This window comes from Eptesicus fuscus, chromosome 16 (genome assembly GCF_027574615.1).
Source record: "Eptesicus fuscus isolate TK198812 chromosome 16, DD_ASM_mEF_20220401, whole genome shotgun sequence".
In the NCBI taxonomy this organism is placed as follows: domain Eukaryota; kingdom Metazoa; phylum Chordata; class Mammalia; order Chiroptera; family Vespertilionidae; genus Eptesicus; species Eptesicus fuscus.
Genome location: NC_072488.1, coordinates 60,852,770 through 60,868,256, shown reverse-complemented (window position 1 = coordinate 60,868,256; position 15,487 = coordinate 60,852,770). Strand labels below are relative to the sequence as shown.

The 15,487-nt window shown below is 37.0% G+C and overlaps 1 protein-coding gene across 2 annotated transcripts in view; it reads left to right on the top strand.

Moving 5' to 3' along the window:
- Positions 1 to 15,487, top strand: part of LOC114228060 (testis-specific gene 10 protein) — a 125,567-nt gene that overhangs the window by 67,227 nt on the left and 42,853 nt on the right. For both annotated transcript variants that reach the window (XM_054728460.1, XM_054728461.1), the window contains exons 9-14: positions 342 to 457; positions 2,652 to 2,806; positions 5,210 to 5,265; positions 6,377 to 6,545; positions 10,433 to 10,543; positions 12,246 to 12,431. In XM_054728460.1, the coding sequence (XP_054584435.1) occupies positions 342 to 457; positions 2,652 to 2,806; positions 5,210 to 5,265; positions 6,377 to 6,545; positions 10,433 to 10,543; positions 12,246 to 12,431 (793 nt within the window). The remainder of the gene's footprint in view (positions 1 to 341; positions 458 to 2,651; positions 2,807 to 5,209; positions 5,266 to 6,376; positions 6,546 to 10,432; positions 10,544 to 12,245; positions 12,432 to 15,487) is intronic.

Genomic DNA, 15,487 nt, shown 5'->3' with positions numbered 1-15,487 from the left:
TAGACTGAAAATTATTAAAGATTATGAATAGGTGAAAAAATCAGATTCAATTTTTTAAATTTATAGTATGGTAACTTTAAAATATTACAACACTGGATATGAAAAATATGGAAAAACATTGAATAATGAACACCAAAATGCTAATAGTAGCTTATGTTGGAGTGGTGGATTGAGGATCCCTTTTTACCCTTTATTCTTTAAACTTCCTATAATGTGGCTTTAGGAAAATACTAACAAGGAAAATGTTTATTAGTGTTCTTAAAAGTTTTTAGATTTAAATATACTAAGAGGTTGATAAAACAAAAATTTCAGAATTAGTTTTATTATTAAAATGTTTACAGAGTTTTATATGAAAATACAGAAAAAGACCTTTCTGATACTCAGCGACACCTTGCTAAGAAAAAATATGAGCTTCAGCTTACTCAGGAGAAAATTATGTGCTTGGATGAAAAAATTGGTGAGTTATTTTTTCCCTGATATTACTTTTTCTTTACATCTGCTAGAAAAATAGCTTTCTTCTCTCAGTTATAACAAGATAAACTTGGCGACAGGCCCTTCAATTAAAAGTTTATGATTCCGATCATGGATACATGGTTTTCTTTGATAGTAAACTTTTTACTTATATTTAGGACCATAAATACTTAGACATGGCTTCAAAATTTTCAGTGAAGAAAAAGCCAAACAAAGCAGCAATACTTCATAATTTATTATGGTCACTTTTAAAATTACAAGTTTTTATGTGATATTAAGCTACTGAAAGGAACAAAGTTCACATATATATTACTTTTGTTAGAAAGTGTTCATATATTTGGCTATATCTATGATATTTCTTGGATTTATAGAGAAAATTATTTTTATAAAGTCTCCTATTTATGTTACTTATCAGTGATCTCTATGAAAATATGGTCATAATTTACTCATTTTTAAAACTGTAAAGTAAAATTTCTATTTTATTTTATATATTTTATTGATTTTTTACAGAGTGGAAGGGAGAGGGAGAGAGAGTTAGAAACATCGATGAGAAAGTAACATCAATCAGCTGCCTCCTGCACACCCCCTACTAGGGATGTGCCTGCTACCAAAGTACATGCCCTTGACCGGAATCGAACTTAGGACCCTTGAGTCCACAGGCCAACACTCTATCCACTGAGGCAGATACCCCAAACCAGTTAGGGCTGTAAAGTAAAATTTTGATTAGGAGTAGAGCAGAGCCCATTTTAAAACAGAGGGAATATTGTTAACATTAGCTGTAATATAGTTCAAATCTGGCATAAACAATAAGGTGAGTGGAGGTATTTTATATTGAGATGGGAAATACTAAAAGATAAATATTAAAGGGGATATTGAAGAACTCATTTTGAATATTGTAAGTGCAAGTAAAAATGTAAGGTAAGCAGTTAAATAGGTAAGTTTTTATCTCAGAAGTAAAACCTAAGCTAAAGATATACATTTGGGACATATCGGCATATAAATTATATTAAAACCATGAAATCACCTAGAGAAAATATAGAGAATGAGGAGAAGAGGATCCAGGACTAAGAAGCCAAAGAATTAGGAAGAAAACCTATGAGTTTTTTTGTTTTGTTTTTGAGGCAAGCGAGCAAAATGTTTTAAGAAGGAGGGTAGTATCAACTATTAGATACGTTCGAGAAGCTAAGTAAGATGAGGATGAAGAAATGTTGATTGGATTTGGTACTTTGAAGGTTTGGGAAACACTGACAAAGTTTGGGTAGAGTGTTGGATGTGGCAGATGGAATAGTTGAGGGATGACTGGGCAGTGAGAAAGTAGAGACAGGAGAGAATAGAAGTCTGTTAAGAAGTCTGGCTACCAAGTCTAGCAGAGCTTCCCTAGTAGAGCTCTAGACCAGAGGTTCTCAGGTTGGGTGTGGTCAGAATCCACTGGAGGGCTAGTACGGACTACTGGGGCCAGCTCCTGGGGTAGCAGATGGCCAAGGCTTTTGTGTCTTTTCCAGTTTGCTCAGGTGGTTCTCAAGCTGTTGTGCATTAGAGTCACATGGGAGGGGTGCTTGTTAAGACATAATTGCTCTGTCCAGTCAGAATTTCTAATTCAGTAGGGCTGGGGTTCCCAGGTGATGCTGATGGTGCTGGTTGAGAAACCACAGTTTGAGAACCAATCGTATAGCAGTCATTAGGCCTTCAGCATTGACATTGGCTTGTCAGTGTTTTCACAATCAAATCAGATGTCCTGGGATGATTTTTTTTCCTAGGAATTTTTAGGAAAAATTTAGAGAGATCAGAGTAGTAGAAGACATTTGACTCTGAACATGACTTAATTGAATATTTTATTAAGATCTGTTACCAACTTACATGCAACAATGATTCTAGTTTAGAGAGAGAGGGAAAATTGGAGGGGGGGTGGTGGTTTCAGCATTGCACTCAACTATATCCACCTATAGTCTGCCCCCCAAAATGTGTTAATTATACTTTTACATTTATGAATCATTTAGAATTTCATGATTCATCTTAGTTTTTAATCACTAACAACAAAAGCCATGTTTTTATTTGGGATACTATACTTAATTTTAGGCATTGAATATAATATAGGAAAAATTACTTAGAAAAGTATTTCAATACACTTGAAATGGAAAAAATTATCTTGACTAAAAATGCCTTTATGATTACATATTTAGATAATTTTACAAGGCAAAGTATTGCCCAGCGAGAAGAAATCAGCATCCTTAGTGCAACCCTCAACGATCTGGTTAAAGAAAAGGAATGCCTGCAAGCATGCTTGGATAAAAAGTCTGAGAATATTGCATCCCTTGGAGAGAGTTTGGCAATGAAAGTATGTTCTGAGAACTGTGGTTTAAAAGAAGTGTTTGCACTGGAATCTGAATAAAATAATAGGATTCTCTCAAATTTTTTTTCTAGAGAGCTGAAACTTTAAAATGTGATTTTGAAATATTTCATAATAGTCTTAAAAATGTGTTCTTTCTCTCATCAATGTGTGATTAACACGTGCTGACAAGAACTAATTCAAATATTCAAATTAAAAAGAAAGCAGTGAGATTGATTTCTTTTTAAAAGCACACCAGAACTTATATCTTCAGGGAGTCACTGTGGGAGGCAATATGTTTATTTCATTAAAACTGCCTTTGTAATTGTGTTCAGAACTAGATGCAGGTTTTTACATCGTGCTTAGCCATTGAGACTAGACCATATGGAGTTGGTAAGTAAAGCTGGGTGATAATCTCCCTCCCTCATTTTTTACTGTTCAAACAACAACATAAAAGCTGTAGCCAAAATGGCAGGGAAATATTCATACCCTTTTTGTTTTTTGCTTGTAAAGTGGTTCTGAAGGCAATTCCAAAATGTTTTTCCACAGATGTCATAAGCAAAGCAGCATCATTGGAATAAGGCCTTGCCTCTCTCTAAGGGAACTAATTCGTTCATCTGTCCGCCCATAAAACAAACATTTATTGACATGTACCAGGTATATTATGTTAGAAACTGAGGAGGAGTGGACACACCTGCCAAAGCCTGTAGTATAATTGGGAGACAGATAAATAAAGGTACTTTTATAATAGAATGTGCTGAGTGTATGCACAATGTGCGGTTCGAGTCTGGCAGAAGCACAGTTGACTTAACCTGAGGGTTGGATTAGGAGAGGAGAAGATCTAGAAAGCTTTCCAGGAGATGATAGTACCTGGACTGCCCTGAAAATTGGCTAGGAGCTAGCCAGGAAGAGACTTAGAGAAAGGCTACAGTGAGAGGAAGGGTGATTCAGACAGGCAGATACCTATTAGAGCAAGGGAACCCAGACGGGAAGAGCAACTTAGGAGAGCCCAGTGGCTTTCACCAGGGAATGTCACAGGGTTTCTTGATAGTTTATAATGCCAGAGCATAGACTGCAGAGAGGTAAGCATGGGGTAGGGGTAGGTGGCAAAAAAATGAGATGGATAGGTAAGCAACAAATTTAAATATGTAATGTTGAGTTTAGAATATCATCATCGATACAGGGAATCAATGAAAGCATGTAAACAAAGCATTACAATTAAATTCTTATTTTAAAAGAAACATTCTGGAGAGGGACACATGAATAAAGGGAGATGACATATACCCATGCACATGCACACAAGACTAAACCGTACTGATGAACAGGCACAGAACTGGTTGGAAATATAGGTTTAGGTTTTCATCTTGTTGACTTGGTTACTTAGGATTTCAAACTTCAAAGGGCAAAGTGAAATCTAGTTATTTAGTGAAAGAACTGGGCTAATGTTAGCCAAAGTGTCTGTGAATAGTATCCTTAACTAGTTCACCATCAACAAGCATTTTCAAAGAAGGAAGTGTAGGAATAGTATTGATGGATGAAGATAAGCACACCTATTTCAGCCTTGACTGACTCCTGAATCTCCCTCACCACACCCTTGAAAAGGGAGAATATCAATAGTTTATTTTATTCACTTTTTGCTCTAGGTCTAATATTTACCTCCTTATTTAACTGACACCTAACTAAAAATATACTTTTATAAGTAACTCCATTTTAACAGCTTTTGGAAGATGTTATTGATGACTGTTAAGAAGTTTAAGTATAATATAAATAATATACTTCAAGTTATTTTTTAAAATATTTTGATTGATTTCAGAGAGGAAGGGAGAGGGAGAGAGAGATAGAAACATCAATGATGAGAGAGAATCATTGATCGGTTACCTCCTGCACTCCCCCCACTGGGGATCGAGCCCACAACCCAGGCATGTGCCCTTGACTGGAATCAAACCCAGGACCCTTCAGTCCGAAGGCTAACGCTCTATCCACTGAGCCACCCCGGTAGGGCTAAAGTTATTTTTAATATTCACTTTCCTGGGTTTCATAACGTGACCTGAGGAAGTGAATCAGTCTACTCCTCACGGAGAACACCCTAATACAAAACACTGGTTTGCCTCCAGGTACAGAGTGCTCTGGAGGCTCTGGTGTTGGGGGACTGCACAAAGCCTAACAGGGCATTTGACACCTTGATCTCATATCAATACACCCAAGTGTAGTCTTAACGAGCATAATCATTTGTTTTTGGCATTGATATACTAGGCTTTAGTTTTAACGTGTAGGAAAGATGAATAGAGCGTAAATGTTTAAACCCAAATGTAAATGAAAAAGGGTGGGGGAAATTGATTTTGTTCATTCGGTTTTAACAGAAATAACAGTTTAAGATAATTTTTTTATGTCATACTTATATTACTTTTCAAGGAAAAGACCATTTCAGGCATGAAGAATATCATTGCTGAGATGGAACAGGCATCAAGGTAACCACTCATCCAACAAGAATCTGAGTACATATTTATTAGGGGCAAAGTACTATGTTAGGTACAAAGATAGTAAGAAACAGGGGCTTAGTGTTACATATAGGGTGATAACTTTCTAATGTTGGAAGGAGGCCTAAGTCTGTGTAGGGAAGTAAAAGAGGATATGGCATCTGCCAAGGAAAGGGAAGGAAAGGACAGCAGAGAACCACAGACCACAGGTAAAGTTCAAGAGCCTGGTGAATGCAAGTAGGTGAGTGTTGGAACCCAAAGTGAGAGAGGAGGTGTGAAGGGAGGAAAGGCTAAACACAGAGGCCTGAGTTTTAGACAGATGAGTCTTGATTTTATCCTTTGGGAAATAAGAAATCATTAAGGAATTTTGAGGATAATTTTGTGTTAGAAAGATTACCCACACTGAAGAATGATGATAGATTGGGGTTGGCGAGTGTGGTCAGGGGTGAGGTGCTTGTGAGGAAGAAAATATAGGAAAAATGCCAGGTTTTGAGGGATGAATACTGGACATGTAGAAACTATGGAAAGCGATGGCTTTCCTCTGAATTGGAAGAGCCTTTGAGATCTTATATATATGTCTCATAAGCAGTTAAATATGAGAGTCTGGAGAGTAAGGAGGAGGCCAAGGCTGGAGGTAATGATTTCAGAGTCTTCAGGTATAGATGGGGTTGGGAGCCATGGATATGAATAGTACTTGTCTGAGCGAAGGCAGAGAGTAAGAAGAAACAGGAGCTAAGAGTTGAGCCCTCAGAACCCTTACATTTTAAGAGGGCAGAGGAAGAGGAACCTGCAAAGGAGGCTAAGCCATGGCAGCTAGAGGTCAGATGAAAGCTTTCTTATATTCGAATGTCAGAAGTTTTGAAATACTTAGCTAATCATTGACTGTTGTGTATAGTCAGCATCTTTTGTCCATAGTGAAATGTTGACAACACAGAGAAACTCGAGTGCACTATTTTCACAGTATTTATTCGTATAAATTTAAATGTGTTTAAAACTTCTTCAAATGTTTTTATGCTTACTGTCCATCTTCTGTCATGTGAGAATTTGTTACTCTGTTTCGGTAAAATGTCTCTTCTGACGTACTATTTGATTTGTGCAATAGACAGTCTACTGAAGCGCTAATTATGTGTGAACAAGACATTTCCAGGATGCGCCGGCAGTTGGATGAAACAAATGATGAACTGGCTCAAATCGCCAGGGAAAGAGATATCTTGGCTCATGAGAATGACAATCTCCAAGAACAGTTTTCCAAAGCTAAGCAAGAGAACCAGGTATATTTGTCCTAGTCTCCTTTTCTCCAAGAAAACACACATTTCCTTTGAGGCGCGGTTCTTCTTTCATTCTGTAGAAAAGCTCAGGCTCTGGAAGCAGCCATTTTTTTACCTCTATTACACAATATGCCACATAATTTCTAAATGAAACTCTCAGGCATAAAATGTTAAATATTAAGGAAAGAGGGAGCAGGGAATATAATAGATGTATATTCAACCTTAGAAGTACTCAACAAATGAAGATGAAAGCTTCAGAAACTTTTAAGAAATGGTAGGTTTACTTCAGGGACTATTATTCTAAGTATGAGTGTATGAACTATGCCACATTTTTTGGTTCTCTTTAGCACTAAATCTTTTCGGGAAAATTTCTTTTATAATAACTTCCTCCCTACGCCAATATACTTTATCCACATTTCTCATTTCCAATATCATTATTTTAATTTCACCATTAAAAAAAATTCTATTTGGAAGCTTTCCTCCCCAGTGGAAATTCTTCAGTCCAAATGATATCCCCCATGTACTGTCACTCTCAATGTTTTGTTTGCATCATAAAAGTCTGTATTTTAACTGTTAAAATTTTTAAATTTATATAAATAGATATAGATACATTTTGTTAATTATAAAAAACTAGAGGCCCGGTGCATGAGATTCGTGCACAGAGGGGGGTTGTCCCTCAGCCCAGCCTATACCCTCTCCAATATGGGGCCCCTCAAGGGATGTCTGATTGCCCACCAGGATCGGGCCTAAACGGGCAGTCGGACATCCCTCTCACAATCCAGGACTGCTGGCTCCCAACTGCTTGCCTGCCTGCCTTCCTGATTGCCCCTAACCGCTTCTGCCTGCCAGCCTGATCACCCCCTAACCACTCTGCTGCCAGCCTGTTTGCCCCCAACTTCCCTCCTCTGCCAGCCTGGTCACCCCTAACTGCCCTCTCCTGCAGGGTTGATCACCTCCAACTGCCCTCCCTTGCAGGCCTGGTCCTTCTCAACTGCCCTCCATTGCAGGCTGGGTGCCTCCCAACTACCCTCTCCTGCTGGCCATCTTGTGGTGGCCATCTTGTGTCCACATGGGGGCAGGATCTTTGACCACATGGGGGCAGCTATATTGTGTGTTGCAGTGATGATAAATCTGTATATTACTCTTTTATTAGATAGGATAGAGGCCTGGTACAGTGGTGGGGGCCAGCTGGTTTGCCCTGAAGCGTGTCCTGTATCAGGTGGGGGTTCCCTTGGGGAGTGGGGCGGCCTGAGCGAGGAGCCTGTGGTGGTTTGCAGGCCGGCCACGCCCCCTGGCAACCCAAGTGGAGGCCCTGGTATCTTGAATTTATTTTCCTTCTACAATTGAAACTTTGTAGCCTGGAGCAGAGCCAAGCCTGGGGCTCCCTCTGAGGCCGGCAGCCATTTGTGTTGGGGTTATAATTGAAACTTTGTTGCCTTAAGCGGGTGGGCCCGGCCAGGGTGTGCGGAAAGCTTTGCTTCCCCTGTTGCCGGCGGCAACCCTGACCTGCTCTCTCAAGCTCCATTCTGCCACCACTTGTTTGAATTTGTTTACCTTGTATAATTGAAACTTTGTAGCTTAAGTGGAGGCTTAGGCCTGGCAAGGGCAGGCGGAAAGCTTGGCTTCCTCTGTTACCTGGGAAACCTTGCTCTCTGTGGCTGTAGCCATCTTGGTTTGAGTTAATTTGCATGCTCACTCTGATTGGATGGTGGGCGTGGCTTGTGGGTGTGTCAGAGGTATGGTCAATTTGCATATTGGTCTATTATTAGATAGGATTGCCTGATATGTTAAAATACTGTTTTCAAAAGTAAATGAATAATGAAATCCTGGAACAAAAATGGACAGCACATAAAAATGAAAGAAATCTGGGCCCTGGCTGGGCAGTTTAGTTGGTTAGAGTGTTGTCCAGATAATTCAAGGTTACAGGTTCATTCTCTGGTAGGGCACATACAAGAATCAACCAATGAATGCATAAATAAGTGAAACGACAAATTGATATTCCCCAACCACTCTTGCTTTTCCTAAAAAAAAAAAAAAAAAGGCAGTAAATAAAGAAATGCAAGAAATCTGAATAAAATATGTACTTCAGTTAATTATTTGTTGATATTGGTTCATTAATTGTGATAAGTATCCCATACTTATGTAAGATGTTAATAAAAGAGGAAACTGAATATAGGGTATGTATGGGCTCTCTTTACTATTTTCACAACTTTTCTGTATATTTAAAACTATTCCAGAATATACTTTATTTTTAAAAGTTAATGAATAGCAATGAAAACTAATATGTGAATTTCTAATTTTGTGTACTCTGTACCTACAGCAAATAGGCTAAAGGAAAATATGACTGTTTATGAAAAACTAGATTAAAAACTCATTTTGTACTGATTTTCAGTGTATTTTAAAAATATTTTGTAATGATTTCGAATGTATTTTTTAAAATATTTATTATTTTACATGAACTTTTTATGTAGCTGGAATAAAACCACATGCTCCTTTACATCATCGTTTTTCTACATGAGGGGCAGTAGAGAGGAGAGGTTTGGACTCACATGAGTTTGAATCCCCCTGCCTGGCTGTGTGATAATATCACTTAACTTCTCCGAATCTCAGTTCATCATCTGTAAACATGGAGAGTAAGTGAGAATATGCCTAGACAGCACTGATCAGAGAGTCCAGCATAATCACTTGATGAATATTTTGTAGGGACATTATAAGCATTTACCTGCTTTTTAAAAATCTTATAAACATTTTGTATAATCAGAAGAAAATTGGCATCACAACAATTTTCATATGTTCAAGAGTAGTTTTTTCCTTCATTTGGGTCTTGGGCCCAAGGGTAAAAGATGGATTCCTCTGTGGACCACAGATTAAGAACCCTTATCAGAGAAGATGTGGAAAACAGAAGCCGAGTACCACAGTTTTTAACAAATTGGGATGAAGTATTTTTAGTATTTTTCCACTAACTATTGGTGACATTTCCCTCTGTTATTAAAAGTTACTTCAAGCCAAAACCGGTTTGGCTCAGTGGATAGAGCGTCGGCCTGCAGACTGAAAAGTCCCAGGTTCCATTCCGGTCAAGGACATGTACCTTGGTTGCGGGCACATCCCCAGTAGGGTTTGTGCAAGAGGCAGCTGATCAATGTTTCTCTATCATCGATGTTTCTAACTCTCTATCCCTCTCTCTTCCTCTCTGTAAAAAATCAATAAAATATATTTTTAAAAAAGTTACTTCAAACATTTCTTATAGAGGCATAATGTTATATGTGGTCTTATCATTATGTAGATACTATTATTTGCTGCATCACTCAATGTGAATAAAATATTGTTGCTATAATGAATAATACCTTAATGAACATTCCTTTTCATTACATTTTGCTAGATTTAATTTCAAGTTGAATCACAGATTATGAAGTTTTTTAAAATTAGGTGGACATTTTCAAATATAGTGAATACATACGTATACATCTCTCATCTTCAACAAAAAGCAACATATTTATACATCACCAGATAGCAGATCACAGATTTGCTGATTGCAAAATACGTTTACTCCAATGATACATGGAAATGCCCAATCTTTGCCATAACAAAATAGCTTCAAATACTTGCTAATTTATAGGCAAATAGTATTTCATTGTCTTAATTAGCATTTCTTTGATTACTAGTAAATTTTTAACTTTTTAAAGTATTATCCATTTGTGCTTCCTTTTTATGAATTATCTGTTTGGGTTTTTTGCCCATTTACAGTTTGGACTCATATTTTCTCCCTGTTTTTATATGAGCTTTATATATTAGGCATATTAACTGTAATAATTATTTAAAAATTTATGATGATATAGAAATATAGCATTTTTTCATTTTTCTAGTCAAATTTAGCTATCTTTTTCTCATAGGCCCTGTCTAAACAATTGAATGATACTCATAATGAACTTAATGATATAAAACAGAAGGTCCAAGATACTAATTTGGAGGTTAACAAGCTGAAGAATATATTAAAGTCTGAAGTACGTATATACATTTTCCCCTCCTTTCTCATGATAACTGAGTTTTCAATAAAGTTACTGACCAGTTATACTCATGGGGAGAGCTAAAAGAAGTTTTCTTTTAATGCATAGCTTATTTTACTGTTGTCAATGATGGGTTAACATCACCAATGTCCAGAAAGGTAACTCAAGAATATGCCCCTCTTAGCTTGCTACTCAGCCATTCTAGATAGGTAGAATCCTCCTAACTGGGTAAAGGACTGGGGGCCAGAATCAACTTTGGTTCATTCATATTTGAAAATGGTAGAGATTCCAGGTGCAAACTTGGACAAAAGAGGCTCCACGTTGTGTAGCAGATCAGAATTGATCACGCTGTTGTGGGTCCATTTATTTCTTAGGATCAGAAGACAGATGGCTCTCCTCGGCCCTTCTCTGTCAGTAGCCATTTGACCAGGTGCGTGGATGCTTAAAGTAAATTTCAGTGCATGTGTGACAATCCTGGAATAAACAGAAGCCTTGACGAACGATGTTAGATGTGTCCATTTAGTAAAATGTTATCTAAAATAGTGTAGTTTGGTTGATTAAAAAGTATAGTTGAATTATAATAGGTGTAGTGTTTGTTACCTACATACCACTGAAACCATTAATAGAAACTCACCCCAAGAAAATCTGATTATTTTATTTAACGTATTATTTCATATCAGCCCACAAACATATGTAGAGCATTTATTGTGGTATTCATTAGATTGTTTAGGACGTTGAGAGATAGAGAGTGTAAGGACTCCTAAACCGCAATCCTTGTTTTCAGACAATAAAGCAGTGAGCTTAGGTTGACAAAGCAGGCATTTCCACACTTCTTGATTTAAGAAGCCAGCATGTAATATCACGAATGGACAGAAGCTCTGGAATCAGATAGGTCTGACTCCTCTTCTCCTTAATGGCATGGACTTAGGTGGGCTACTCAACCTCTCCTAGTTTCAGTGTTCCCGCTGTAACTGGGAAGAACACCCAGGTCAGTCAGCAGATCTAGCACAATGATCCATTTAAGTCTATTCTGGAATAAGGCAGAATATGAATAAATAAATATCTTAGCAACATTGAGCATAGTTAACTCTGAATTAGTGTAAATCAGTTCCCCTCTTCTCCCTACCCTGTCACATTAAGGATTGGGGCTTTTAGATTCTGGAGCTGTGTTTTCAGACATCACACATCAGGTTTCCCTTAGCTTTTAGCATGCTAGTATGAGTTCTTTCACTGGGTTTCATTTCACAGCACCATTGGATGGGTCCAGGCACCCCTTCCCCCAGAGAGCACAAAGCAAGGGTAGTCTAGTAAGAACTTTCAGGTGCATTCTTCATTCACTCATCCATTCAGCATACAGTGTGCTAGGTGCAGAGGTGCCAGAGATGAAAACTGAAAGGAAACAGAATGGCACCCCAGGCGGTGGGGACAACATCAGCAAAGGTGTTAGGGGAAATAGTAGGTCCTGTAGCTAGAGTGGCGTGTGTAGGTGGCTGATAACAGAGAGGTAAGAAGGACTTGTTTGAATGCCATTTTCAGGAAGCTTTTGTTTAAACAGAAGTTATTTGAAGAATTACCTTTTAGAAAGATTATTCTGGAGATGTTGGGAAGAATAAATCAGATGGGTAAGAAAATCACAAGGAGAGAGAGTAGTGAGGAGAGGTTGTACCCATAATTCTACTACCTAAGATTTGCTTTTCAGGAATCTGAGAACCGACAAATGATGGACCAACTCCGAAAAGCCAATGAAGATGCTGAAAACTGGGAAAATAAGGCACGGCAAGCAGAGGCAGATAACAATACCCTCAAATTAGAACTTATCACTGCTGAGGCAGAGAGTAACAGATTAAAAGAAAAGGTAGATGCCCTCAGTAGAGAGGTCGAGCAGGTGAGTTTGGGAAAGTGTGCTTGTAGTAAGTCCTGCATCCTGTTGAAGACTGTAGTTTGACTTTCCATAAATTAAATATATAAGCAAACACATTATTTAAATACTAGAGGCCTGGTGCATGGATTGGTGCACATTGAAAGGCAATTAATTTGAAGGTGGCCAGAGGGGTGGGACTGAGCGAGAGGGACCGGACATGCCCTAGAGCAACCTCCTGAGGTCCCTCCCTGGCTGGCTGCATCTGGGACAGCGCTGGGGCTCGAAGGGCATCAGCAAAGTAAGCAGGGTCCCTCTGGCAGGTGGGGCCCCTCGGCCTGGCCTGCAGGGATTGGGCCGAAACCGGCAGTCCAACATCCCGCAAGGGGTCCCAGAGTGCAAGAAGGCACTCTGCAAAGGTCCTGGATTGAGTGTCTGCCCTCTGGTGGTCAGTGCGTGTCATAGCTACCAGCTGGTCGCCCAGTCAGCCCGTTGCTTAGCCTTTTGTATATATAAATACTGTGAGTTGTAGCTTGATAACTGTTCTTGTACTCACTCTGGTTCTCCTCTAATCTATTACCTGCACTACAAATAGAATAATCTTTAGCATTTTTTAAAAAATTAGGAGCTATCACAAACATATGAAAAAGTGCAAAAAACAAGTAATATAAAAGACATGCTTATACCCCTCCTCACAGGTTTAAGGATGCTAACATTTTGCCATAATTGCTTCAAGTATCTCTTTATTTAAAGAAGCAAAGCATTACAGGATCCAACTCCTTATCCTTTCCCCTTTTCCCTCTCTAGTGTTTGGCATGTATAAGATTCCTGGTTGTATAGCTCTTTTGCATATGTTTATATTTTTCTACATATCTCTCACCCTCAGGTGATGCATAAAGTTGTTTTGTGCACTGTAAGTTATTACATATTATAGGTACCCATTGGCAACTTGCATTTTTTTGTTCAATGTTATTTTGAAATTTATTAATTTTTATACAGTGTATATCTAAACAGTTGTATCTATATTCATTATATAAATATTTTCTTTTAAAAATTATTCTTATATTAAAGGAAGTTTAATTGTCTTCATTTTCTTTTTTAATATATTTTATTGATTTTCTTCTTTTAAAAATATATTTTATTGATTTTTTACAGAGAGGAAGGGAGACGGATAGAGAGTTAGAAACATCGATGAGAGAGAAACATCGATCAGCTGCCTCCTGCACACCCCCTACTGGGAATGTGCCCACAACCAAGGTACATGCCCTTGACCGGAATTGAACCTGGGACCTTTGAGTCCATAGGCCGACGCTCTATCCACCGAGCCAAACTGGTCAGGGCATGTCTTCATTTTCTTAATATAAAATGCTACTACATCCTTTTTTGTTTCTCTTTGACTATATATTTCTCTAGGTTTATGACTAAAAATGGAATAACTGGATCCAAGATATGTGCAATTTTAACTCTTCTTTGTGTTGTCAGATTACTCTCTAAAGTATTACTCTTCCACCAGAAATCATGCAGTTATCATTTTCTCAAATATGAATCAGTACTTGATATTATCAGACATTTAATTTTTTTCATACTTTTTGTTTTGTGTTTCCTTGATTACAAGTGAAAATGAAGGTGTTTTCATATTTCTTAGCCATTCAGAGTTCCTCCTTTATGAATTTTCTCTTGATTTGCTGGAATGAATTTCTTAAACTCTCCTACTTTTCTATTTAGTTGTTTATCTTTTTCATATTGATTTAAAGGTATAATCTATTCTTGATAGTAATCCTTTTAAATACATTAACATTTCTCTTATCTGTAGCTTGTCTTTTCACTGTGCTTGCAATATAAACAGAAGTTTTAAATTCCTGTGCTGCTGGAATTAGTCAATGCTTTACCATGTGGTTTATGATTTTATGTCTTTTTTAGGAAATCCTTTACTATCCCAATACCAGAAAGATGTTTTCTTATAATTTCATTTAAAAGTTTTTCTAAAAGTATGTGAAAATTTGCCCTTTACATTTAGATCTTTAATTTATTTGAGATTGATTTTGTATATAGCTTAAAATAGAGAGGTAATTTTATATTTTTGTGGGTGAATCTGCCAATCTTTTTTCACTGAATTACAAGTCTACTTTGTTATAAAAATAAGTCCCCATACATTCTGCTCCATTGGTCAATTTCTCTATCTGCTTCCCAACAATACACTCTTGGAGCTTCTATAGTTTTGTTAAGTGTTGATATCTGGTTGGATTCATGTTCCCCAAAATATATTGACTATATTTTGCCCTTATTAAACCCTTAAATGAATTTTAGAATAAAGTGATCACGTTCCATGATTGAACATATGTTTATCTTTTATATGCATTTAAGACTGGAAATTCCTCTCAAAATATTTCTTTGGCTATATCCCACAAGTTTTGAGGTAATTCTGTTATTGCCATTCAGTTTTCAATATCACCCAATTCTATTATGATTTATTTTTTATCCCTGAAGTTATTTTAAAAATTTTCAATGCACAGAGGACCTAAGATGATTATTCTATTTTTTATTTTGTTGTGTTTTATGATCAGATAAAATACATTATGTGATATTCATTTTTTAGTGTCTATGAAGACTGGCTTGGTGAATATTTGTATTCACTTATTGTAAGCTATGTGTGTGTATTATATCATATATTACATATATAATATATTATATATAGTATACATTATATATATAGTATACATTATATATTTATATATCTGATTATGTTAGTTAATAGTGTCATTCAATTCTTATAAATCCTTACTAAGTTTGTATTTTTCATCTTTTAGTTAGTAGAAGTAATGTTTTAAGATCCTCCTCTATTATTGTGATTTGTCTGTTTTTCTCTGAATGATTTTCTTGGTTTTTGCTTTATTTTGGAGACAATCATTAGTTTCATACCAGTTTAGTATTTATATATCTCTAATGAAAATATTCTAAATTTGTGTAAGGACTCACTTGGATAACTAACACTATTTACTTAGAAGTATGTTTTATATATTAATATAGCTATCTACTTTTTTATTGTTGACAAAGTACTGGTATATCTAATTTTTAGTCAATTA